The sequence below is a fragment of the Struthio camelus genome, chromosome 2 (genome assembly GCF_040807025.1).
Source record: "Struthio camelus isolate bStrCam1 chromosome 2, bStrCam1.hap1, whole genome shotgun sequence".
In the NCBI taxonomy this organism is placed as follows: Eukaryota; Metazoa; Chordata; class Aves; order Struthioniformes; family Struthionidae; genus Struthio; species Struthio camelus.
Window position 1 is genome coordinate 111,136,452 of NC_090943.1, and position 11,394 is coordinate 111,147,845.

The following is an 11,394-nucleotide window of genomic DNA, read 5'->3' on the forward strand; positions in this document are numbered from 1 at the left end:
CCATTTTAATGCATCGCATAAAATAAAGTGTCTGCGCGCCGCGGCAGTTACAAAAAGTGGGGCCGCTCCAACAAGCAGACGCTGAGCACCCGTTTCTGAGATACGGGCACTTTTATGTATTTATTCAGCCCTCGTAAAGTTGCTAGTCACAGTCAGGCGGCTCCTGCTGCCCGGCCCGGCCCGGCTCCTCCGTGACCCCGCACCCGCGGCAGCCTGTCCTCCACGCACCCCCTCCCGCACCTGCCCGCCCCCGCCCCAGCCCCAGCCCTGCCCTCCGCACCGCGTCCCTCACCGCGGTGTCGGGGCAGCCCCTGGCGGAGCGGAGCCCGAGGCGGCGACGGCGGCGGCCCGGGCCCGTCCGGACGGCACAGCCCCAGCCCCGGCTCCGCCTCCCGCCGCCGCTACTCCCGGGCGCCCCCCCCCGCCTCCGCCCCCCGCTCCGGCCCGGCCCGGCCCTGCCCCCGGGCTCGCCTGCCGCGCTCGGCGGGAGCCGGCTGCCGAGGCGCAGGGGCGGCGGCGGCGGCCGCCGCTGGGGGCTCGGCTCGGCGCAGCGCGGCGAACAGGCAGTGGCGCACGCAGTCGCAAGGCAGCGGAGCGGCGGGGAGTGCCGGCGCAGCCCGCTGCCGGGGCGCAGCCCGCGCGTCTGGGCACATCGCTGTTCGGCGGGCGGGCGGGCGGGCTCACCCCCCGCCGCCTTCCTTCCCTCCCGCCCCGAGGGGATATTTCTGCGAGTTTTTGCTTCGCCTTCCCCGATCCTTCGCCAGGCGTCCGGGGCTCTGCGCGGCACTCCCCGCAGCGGCAGCAGCGGCAGCAGCTTTCCCCCCACGCGCAACTCCGGGGAGCAGCTGGAGGAGGGCAGAGACCCGAAGTTGCGGCCAGCCCGACTGAAAAGTAGCGGCAGCGCCGAAGGGGCCGCGGCAGCGCGCCGCCACCCGCCGCCTCCGCTGGCCGGGGTCTCGGCCCGGCGCCCCGCTGGCCGGGGCACAGCGGCGCCGCCCGCCGCGCCCGTGCGGCCGGGGGACATCGCCAGGCACCGCGGGGGTAAGACGGGGCGTGAGGAGACGGCGGCCGCCGGCGTTGGGGGAGGGGGCGCGGCAGGCCGTTACGGGGCAATGGCAGCGGCGCGGCCGCGGCTCGCAACCGAAACTTGGGCAAGTTGTGCGGCCCCAGGGGCGGCGGCGGCGTTGGGGGCTGGCGCCCTCTGGCGGCTGCGGGCGGGTGGCGCGCGCGGCGCGGCCCGGCGGACGGTTTAACGGCTCCCGCGGGGCACGGGCGCCGCCCTCAGGTCGGGGGCGGCCGGCCGGGCCGCGGGGCAGTGTCGGTGGCGGTGTGGCCTCGGGGGCTTGTGTTATGTCCCCCGCCGCACGCACGCTCCTCCCCTGACCGTTTCGACGGCAGAATCACACAGGCGGTTTAGGGATTCTTTTTAATGGGAGCTGCGTTTAATTCTGACGGCGTGTTTCAAACGTATTTTCCTTTGGTAATTCGTGCTAGCGTAACAAGAAAGTCCGCCCTGAGACCTTGCAGCCGCTCAGAAGGTGGTGAAATGGTACTGAAGTAGGGCTTCAGTAGCCAGTCCGACTTTCGGCTTTGCCAAAGATAAATTTTGTGGAACTTTTAAAATGCGCTTTTATATTTTTGTGTGAAAAAGGGAAAAAAAAGGTGCTAACTCTCATCGTTCGTTAAAAGTTAGCAATCCTTTGTAATTGATTTTAATTATTTATAAAGTATCTTTTGACACATGCACAGCTTCAGAGAACTTTTGTTTGTGTTTCCACAGAAAGAAACAACATGCAAAGTGGACAGAAAACCCAAACTGTGATTTTAGCGAAAAGTACTGGCTTTGTGCCTCTCTTACATGTTTCCATTTTACTTCATAACGGGAGGCGCGGGATTATTTGAATCACGGAGGCAAAATTTGGGCATCATTGGCTGAAGATAAGATGAAAGAAGACTTGAAAATATGTCGATGCTCTGTGACTATTAATTCAGACACACCTTTCACAAACAGAGGGGATCAGTGGTTAAAAACACTGCAGTTTCATCAAAAGAAGCTAATGGAGGATTTCTGTTGATTTTTTTGTCCCTCCCATGAGAAAGATAAAAAATACGAAGGAAAGAATGTGTATACAAATTGAGATAAGGGGAAGGCTGAAGAGAGTAACTTAAGCTTTCGAATCTGTTTTCCAAGTGCTGTAAATTCCCTAATTCATCAAATGCAAAGCATTGTTTTGAATAAATTCTATGATTTTGTGATCAGTGGAGTTTTTTTTGTCAGCTCTAGAAGTGGAATTTGACCTGAGTGAAAGATATAAAAAAGGAGATGTATGATTCTTAATTCCTGTTTTCAAATCAACTTTTTTCCAGCGTTTTCCACTTAGGAATACAGCGTTTCAGTCTGTTACTGTAAATTGTAATCCTGTGTTTTATCTGAAAAATCTCAGAGTTTTTACTTTCCCCCTGATTTTAGTATTTATGCTTTAATTTTATATTTGAGAAAAGTGTGAACAGACAAGGTACCTGCTATTTAACTTTCAACAGGCACACTATTTTGAGTGTCATACCTCAGATTACCAGTAAACTGAGTATCTGTTAGAATTTACAATACAACCTAAGTCTTTTCTTTTAAGAAAAAGAAAAATGCCTTAACATTTTTTTTTTAACTAATTGAATCCAAGTTTGATGTCTGAATATTATGTTTTGTTAGGAGATGCATGCCTGGGCGAAAGGAACTGCCTAATGGATCATGGCTCTGATGTTTACAGGACATACCTTATTCCTAGCATTAATGTTCTTTGCTGTCTTCACTTTTGAAGAATCAGTAAGCAATTACTCTGACTGGGTGACTTTCATAGAAAATGTAGATCGGTATGAGAAACAGAAACTGCAAGGTCTTAGTGCTGAGCAGAAGCTGAAAAAAACTGTTCTTCATCCAAGCTTGTATTTCGATGCCGAAGATGTCCAGACATTGAGGCAGAAGGCTCATACAAGCCATTTGCATCTATTTAGAGCGATCAGAAGTGCAGTGACAGTTATGTTATCCAACCCATTATACTACCTACCTCCACCCAAGCATGTTGATTTTGCTGCAAAGTGGAATGAGATTTATGGTAACAATCTGCCACCTCTAGCGTTTTATTGTTTGCTGTGCCCCGAAGATAAAGCTGCCTTTGATTTTGTTCTAGAGTATATGGATAGAATGGCTGGTTACAAAAACTGGTTGGTTGAGAATGCACCTGGAGATGAAGTGCCGCTTGGTCACTCCCTAACAGGATTTGCCACAGCTTTTGACTTTTTGTATAATTCACTGGAAAATGGGAGAAGACAAAAATACTGGGAGAAGATATGGTCTGTAAGCGAGGAAATGTATGAGTACTCAAAGGTTCGTGCGTGGGGAAAGCAACTTCTCCATAATCATCAAGCAACTAATATGCTTGCCTTGCTTACTGGGGCCTTAGTTACAGGTGTGGACAAGGAATCTCAGGCAAATATTTGGAAACATACTGTTGTTGATGTGATGGAGAAAACAATGTTTCTGCTCAATCATATTGTAGATGGATCTCTGGATGAGGGAGTAGCTTATGGGAGTTACACGGCCAAGTCAGTGACCCAGTATGTTTTCCTGGCCCAGCGCCACTTTGGTATTAACAACTTGGAAAATAATTGGCTCAAAATGCACTTTTGGTTTTACTATGCCACCCTATTACCAGGCTTTCAGAGGACTGTGGGCATAGCGGATTCTAATTACAACTGGTTTTATGGTCCTGAGAGCCAGCTGGTTTTCTTGGATAAGTTTGTCATGAAGAATGGAGCTGGCAACTGGCTGGCACAGCAGATCAGAAAACACAGACCCAAAGATGGGCCAATGGTGCCATCCACTGCACAGAGGTGGAGCACGCTGCACACTGAGTTTATATGGTATGCTGCAGAACTCACTCCTCAGCCTCCTCCTGACTACGGCACTGCGAAGATGCATGTGTTTCCTAACTGGGGAGTTGTTACTTATGGGGCTGGATTGCCAAACAGTCAGACAAATACCTTTGTGTCTTTCAAGTCTGGAAAACTCGGTGGACGTGCTGTCTATGATATTGTTCACTTTCAGCCATATGCCTGGATTGATGGATGGAGAAGTTTCAATCCGGGACATGAACATCCAGATCAGAACTCATTCACTTTTGCTCCCAATGGACAGGTGTTTGTATCTGAGGCTCTTTATGGACCTAAATTCAGCCACTTGAACAACGTGTTGGTATTTGCCCCATCTCCTACAAGCCAGTGCAACCAGCCTTGGGAAGGGCAGCTTGGTGAGTGTGCCCAGTGGCTGAAGTGGATTGGTGATGAGGTTGGAGACTCAACAGGAGAAATTATAACAGCCTCCCAGTCTGAGGACATGATGTTTGTGAGCGGTGAGGCAGCATCTGCTTACACATCATCAATGAAATTGAAAAGTGTATATCGCATTTTGCTACTCTTAAATTCTCAGACATTGTTAGTTGTGGACCATATTGAGAAGGAGGAGGACTCTCCTGTTAATTCAGTCAGTGCCTTTTTTCATAATCTTGACATTGACTTTAAATACATGCCCTATAAATTTAAGAACAAATACAATGGGGCTATGATGGATGTGTGGGATGCCCACTATAAGATGTTTTGGTTTGATCATCATGGGAGTAGTCCCGTTGCTAGGATACAAGAGGCAGAACAAGCTGCTGAATTCAAAAAGCGATGGACTCAGTTCGTAAATGTTACTTTTCCTATGAAAACCACACTTAAAAGAATTGTTTACCTTTTCTCTGGCCCATATGTCAATGTTTCTAGCTGCAGATTCATTGACAATGCAAGATCTGGATTTCAAATTTCACTCAATGTAAACAACACTGAAAATACTATCTCTGTTGTGACTGACTATCAGGATTTAAAGACAAGGTTCAGTTACTTGGGATTTGGTGGTTTTGCCAAAGTAGTTCGTGAAGACAAAGTGACCAAGTTTGGTTTAGGTACTGAATCTTTGGAAAAACGGATAAATAATAATAGGATGGTTTTCTCATTTGGATTCAAAGTGAACATAATTGCAGGGTTAATTTTGGGTGTTAGTTTGGTCATACTGGCTTTTCGGTGGCAGTTTTACATCTCCTTCAGTAAAATGTTGCGTTGGATCTTAATACTGGTTATCACACTGTGGCTTATTGAACTGGTGGATGTGTGGAGCACTTGTACGCAGCCCATCTGTGCAAAATGGAGCAGTGACATGACAAGGCTAGAACATGATAAAGGCAATAAAGCCAAACAATTAGAAGGAAACCCTGTTGTTTTGCCAGATGTTATCATTACTTCACTTCCCGGTTCTGGCGCAGAAATTTTAAAGCAACTGTTTTTCAATAGCAGTGACTTCTTATACATCAGGATACCTACAGCCTATCTAGAAATTCCTGAGACTGAATTTGAAATTGATTCCTTTGTAGATCAATGTGAATGGAAGATTTCTGATGTCCGGAATGGTCATTTTCGACTTCTCCAAGGGTGGTTCCAGTCTCTAGTTCGAGACACAAAGTTACATTTACAAAACATTAATTTATATGAAGCCAGCAGAAGTAAAATTGCTCAGCATTCTACCATAAGCAAGGACAAAAAGAAAAGATCCAAAAAGAGAGAATCTCTGTCAGAGCAAAGAAGCAGGGCAAGAACGAGTCAAGATAAAGATGCTGAATATATTAGGGATCTGAGGAGACACCTTGTCTATTATCCTAATGCACGGCCTGTTCTCAGTTTAAGTAGTGGGAGCTGGACATTAAAGCTTCCTTTCTTTCAAGAAATCCTAGGATCTTCAATGAGAGCATTATATGTCGTAAGGGACCCACGGGCATGGATTTATTCAATGTTGTACAAAAATAAGCCGAGCCTCTACTCCTTGAAAAATGTTCCACAACGCTTAGCTGCAATGTTTAAATGGCAAAATGGTAAAGGAAAATGTAGTTTAAATGAAGGCTATGCCTTTGAATATGAATCACTAAGAGAAGAACTTGCAAATTCTAATTCAGATGCTGTTTCTGTGTTGTCCTATTTATGGCTAGCAAACACAGCAGCGGCACTGAGAATAAATGGGGACCTGCTGCCGACAAATTATCAGCTGCTCAAGTTTGAAGATATTGTAAACTTTCCTCAGAAGGTGGCTGAAACAATTTTTGCCTTTCTTGGTGTTCCTCTTTCTCCTGCTAGCTTAAACCAAATATTATTTGCCACCTCCACCAGTCTTTTCTATCTTCCTTATGAAGGGGAAATTTCACCAAGTAGCATTCACGCCTGGAAACAAAACATGCCCAGTAAAGAAATTAGACTGATTGAAGATATCTGTTGTTCTCTAATGGACCACTTAGGATACCCAAAGTTTATAGAATAAATGCTGCTGGTCAGCAAGAATTTGCACTAATGATCTCTGACTCCCAATTTGTGGATAAGAATTAGAGAAGTTTGTTTATTCTTGTAAAATGTGTACAGTCTGCTACTTCCAGATAGATTATTTTGTGAAAAACATAGTTGTTTTTTCTTTTTTGTTTCTTTTTTTTTTTTAACTTGTAACTACTTTTGCTGCCTTTCAAATAAAGCTATGTGAACCTTTACAGGACTGTCAGCTGGGGAGTATATAGCTCAGGGGATTAGTAAGAGGGTATGGAGCTTTTCACCTTCAGCTTGCCAGTTTGGTTCTAGCCCAGGTGGTTAGTTCCCAAAAGTACTTATCATCTGATGGTTGCGTGGTAGCTTATATGAAATTAAACTGGTGGTAATGACCGAGTTCCCAATGGTGGTAATTAGAGCTGTTGGACAGGTTTGCTGATGCATTCTTTCTGTCCCTCACTATAGTGGTGCAAATTAACCATAAGCCCAGTTTTAAGGCTGTTCTGCCACTTCAGTTCTTCCTGCTTCAGTGGGAGAAAGCAGCCAGAGCATTTGAGTGAATCTAGTTCCTTTCTGACAGTCTGAGCAGAGAGGCCCAGGAACGGAATGAACATAGATATTATCAAGTATTGTTATGTGATATTGTTCCTTCAGCTCAGATGTGCCATTTCTGTTGCGTTTTGTGCTTTGACTAAAGAGAAGACTTCATTCTCCAGGCCTGACAAAGTGGTCTCCAGGCCTTTTGTCAGCCTGAAGTAAACTATCTGGAGAAAAAAGAAATGGGACACAATCCAAGAAACCTACAACATCTCGCAAAAGAACAATTGAATATGGAGATTTTGTATAATTTTGGCCTGCCTCATCGTGTCAACCTAACTCAATTTTCAAGGTCGTTTACATCGTCGCTTGCAGTGCAGCTTTATCCTGTACATCCTATCTTAAGAGGTTCTGCAAGGATTTTATCTTTTTCTCTGAGATTCTTCCATCCTTCTTTCTTGTAATACATTTCTCTGCTGATTCTTGTGCAGAACTTCAGAGGCCAGTGCAAATGTTTAATGTCAGTGGCGTATTGTTGTTGTCTGTATAAAACGACAATCTAAGATTTAGAAGACCATAAAGAAATCTCCAGGTCTGTGTTGCTGAGGGATGTTTTACTTCTTTGTATAGTGTATTTCTGCTGGACAGGCATTGCTAACCTCAGGTTTTCTCTCGGAGGGGAAATCTGAAATTCCCCTTCCACCGCCACCTCACATTTAAATTATGTTTCCCTTTAGTAAACTATTTCCAAAGTCTGCTGATTTTATCATGACTGATATTTCTTTAAAATGGTGCTCTAGTATAGTATTGGTGTGGAAACAGACTTGATGGGATAGGTATGTGTGTCAGTCAGAGCTCGTTTTCTTCTTGGATCACACTCTTTATGCATGCCCATTAAGAAAAGTTTCCTACTTCAACTTGCTCAGCATTCTTTGGAAATGCATGCATACTGTAAATGTCTACAGATGTGTAAATCAAATCACAAAGAGACATCTGTTTCCTTTACCATCTGTTTTTTATTACAAATGGAATTGTCTTGAAATATGCTTCAACTGGTTCATGGGAGCTGGGATCAGAGTTTTGGTTTATTATATTGAAATATGTGTGTAGAGTAGTTACTATTTATTTGGATCATGGACAATGTCAAAAATTTAGTGAGTTTTTTCCTGCAGGTTGCAGGTATCTTTGCTGATTTTTAATACAGTGAAGTTCCTGCCTTTCCTTCCAACCTTATTATCTCCCTGTCCTACCCCACTTTCTTGCTCCTCGCATACATACAATTCACATCCTTTGCAGCATGTTGTGATAGAGCTCTCATTTTGACCTAGATGAAAGCAGCTCTTTCTCAGCCTTTCATTATTATGTCAAAATTGGCCTGTAGCATGATTAAGCTATTGATACATTGAAGTCTCACTAATCATAACTTAGCTATCATTTTACTTTGAGTGTAATAAGGATTAGCAGCCTTTTTTTCTCCCTTCATTTCTAAGTCTCACCTCTAGTAGGTGAAATGTCACATCAAAGAAAACATTAAAGAATGTTAATGTACACTGACACGTTAGTGACACTTTGATTTCCAATTATCTTTCAGGTTGGCTTCACTCTGAAGCCATTTTTGATTGTGCGTAAAAGTTAACCATATTGATGTCTATACAGTTTTATGTACTTGACAGAATAAGTCTCAGCATTTGCTTTCTATTTCCAGTATTTATGCTCTAGAATTAGGACAAATAAAAAGCCTTTCCCTTTCAGATGTTTTAGGGCAGCTTCAGGTAAGAATTAAGAGTGACTGTGTGTTTGTGGAAGTAGGAAGAGACCTTTAAATCTCTTCCTAACAGTGCTGTATGAAATGTTAACAACAGACGATAAACAAGCTTTTTGTTTGTTTCTGAGAAGCTGGGGTAGAGAGGGTCATCTGTCAGTAGGTCATCCCCATTACTTTGAGAATACAGGTTATCCCATGCATATATATCCATAATACAAGTCATTGCTGTCATTTGTTAAATGCAAGATTCATTTCTTTACTGTACTTTCCAAGTCAAAAATGCATAATCTATTATTCAGATTTGGTTGCGTTGTGTGTTCCTTACACAGATGTAATAAGATAGTAGAGAACTCTAGTCTTTATTTTTGGATCTTGTTGTGAGGGCAAAAGTATTAAAACCATTATCTTAAAAATATGTAGAAGGAAAGGCAATGTCTTTAAAAAGAACAGGATAGGAATACCCAAGATCTGGCAAGTCTCCAAGTAATTTTTAGTCATATAGCTGTTTTGTTGTGCTTTGGATGATACGTTACATGACCCCTTGAGCAGTTAGTACCAGACAAGATGCATCCCAGCTGTAGAGTTGATTGATTGACTTTGTATTGAAATTGTGGCCTTGTACCGGAATTAATAGCAACCCTAGGCATGGACAGTAGAAAGCTGAAGAAACATGCGTATGTTTGAAGAGAATGCGTATTAACAGATCCAGATCTAGGACTTTGTAGAATAAATTTTAGTTGTGAGATCCATTTCATTTATAGATAAAATTGACAATTGTGATTTTGAGAAGTAGGATTGCTGTAAAGGCCTGGTAGTAATAATAATAATAAACACAAAACTTGCCTCTCTCTATTAAAAGATAAATTCCAGTTTTATGTCTGTGCTGATCTTAAGCCAGATCAGTCATTAAATACTTTTTTTTTTTTCTCCTCATGCAAACATTCCTCTTCATACTAGTGTGGCTCACTGTATGAGCAAGGTGAGTGAAATTATATATTATGAAATGATTTTTGATGTTGTGGGGAGTTATTCACAAAATTCACTTCTATCACTAATATCCAGAGAAAGAATAGTCACTAAGCAGGCCCAGACATTAATCTCCCCTTTCTCCCTATAAAGGGACTTTATAACTTTCAATAAAACTTGCGAATTAAATTAGATTTTTGTGAAAAGCATATCTATTTAGGTATGTTGGATTGAAGAGTGTTCTAGTACTTTCAGATAGCATTTCATAAAGAGGGTCATTTTATCTTAAACTTGCTTTCTATTTCTCCCTGTTTTAAATGTTGATAATTGTACTGTGTTATAGTCTGAACTGCCACATTATGAGAGAGCTAAGATTTTGACGTATTTTTAAAATTAAGACTTTATTTAAATATTTTTCTCAGGAGCAGGTGTGGAAGCCTAAGAAAAATTAACACCAAGAAAACATTTCGATTGTTTATTTACTCTGTAACTAAGTTATATTGGCCTTGGGGAGAGGCACATGGGCCTTGGCATTCAAAGTTCCGTGAAATAGCATGAATCTGCAATCTTTGAACATACCTAAATGTCTCTATGGTTCCCAGTGTGGATTTTCCAAGAGCAAAGTCTTTGGAGATAAGCCTCAATATCATCATCAGGTTGGTTCCTTTCTTGCTATTAGCATGCAGTTGGCTCAGTCCTCTTGTTGGATTAATGCTTGGACAGTTAGGATCAAGAGCCGAATTTATGGATCAGATCTTCAGTTACATTTAACTGATATAGCACTTGACACTCTAATACTATTCTGCTGATGTTAGAGTGCAGAGTAAACAAGCAAAAAATGCACTTCGGGTTTTATAAAGATATTGAGTAATAACTGCTGTGCAAATCTGCTTGTCTTGGATCAAATTCTTTTTGTTAAACGTAAAAAATGGCTTTACTTGCTATTGAAATTTCACCATCTGACAAGCCAGAAGAGCCCTGGCCCCACTTGGTCATCAGTTATTATTAGTCTTAATGTTACTGTTTCATTGATCAACATGTTCAGACATAATCTGGAATATAGCAGTATATTTGCTTAAAACATTGGAAGTGCACTATTCAGTGGAAAGGATAAAAATAAAGTACATCAGTATATCTGTAAGTTTACAAAAGATTAGCCCTCTTGTGAGCATCCATTTGTTAGGTTCCATATGTTAGAATATTTTATAGCTAAGGGTCTGAGATATTTATTTGAGGAGACTTAAAAATAATTTATCAACTTACTTTATTTTTTAATTACACATACAGCTATTCTCCCCAAGAATAAGTACTGGATCAAAACTGTTCCATGATCAGGTCGTCATAAGTATTCCTTCCTTTCTCTGGACTTTCTTTTAGTTTTGGTTTGGACTAAAATATTTATCATGAGTGAGCTGTTTTTCTGAGTTAGGAGTTTGTCTCATAGTCTCAAACTCCATTTTATTTAATTTGTGTGTGGAATATCATGCGCTGCATTCAGAACTGGATCTTAAGTAAAATGCTGTCATGCTGACCTTAATGAATATTGTACCATTGACTTGAACAGTACCAAAATGCTCTCATATATGTTTCTTTCTGGAAGAAACTGTGCAAAATTTGTTGACTAAATAAATATCTCTAAATTGTTCTTCGTTAACCATTCTGAGACAAGGTTAGCTGGTTTTAAAAGTGTATAAATGATTTATCTGGGGATTTTTCTCCCTCTTCTGTAAATA

The 11,394-nt window shown here is 42.6% G+C and overlaps 1 protein-coding gene across 1 annotated transcript; it reads left to right on the forward strand.

Annotated features, from left to right (window-relative positions):
- The first annotated feature begins 2,101 nt into the window (after positions 1-2,101).
- Positions 2,102-6,609, forward strand: DSEL (dermatan sulfate epimerase like). The gene has a single exon (XM_009673177.2). The coding sequence runs from the start codon at positions 2,747-2,749 to the stop codon at positions 6,395-6,397; it is 3,651 nt and encodes a 1,216-aa protein (XP_009671472.2). The 5' UTR covers positions 2,102-2,746; the 3' UTR covers positions 6,398-6,609.
- Positions 6,610-11,394: the final 4,785 nt, after the last annotated feature.

Coding starts and splice junctions, on each gene's coding strand:
- DSEL (XM_009673177.2), top strand. CDS start 2,747: ATGGCTCTGATGTTTACAGGACATACCTTATTCCTAGCATTAATGTTC.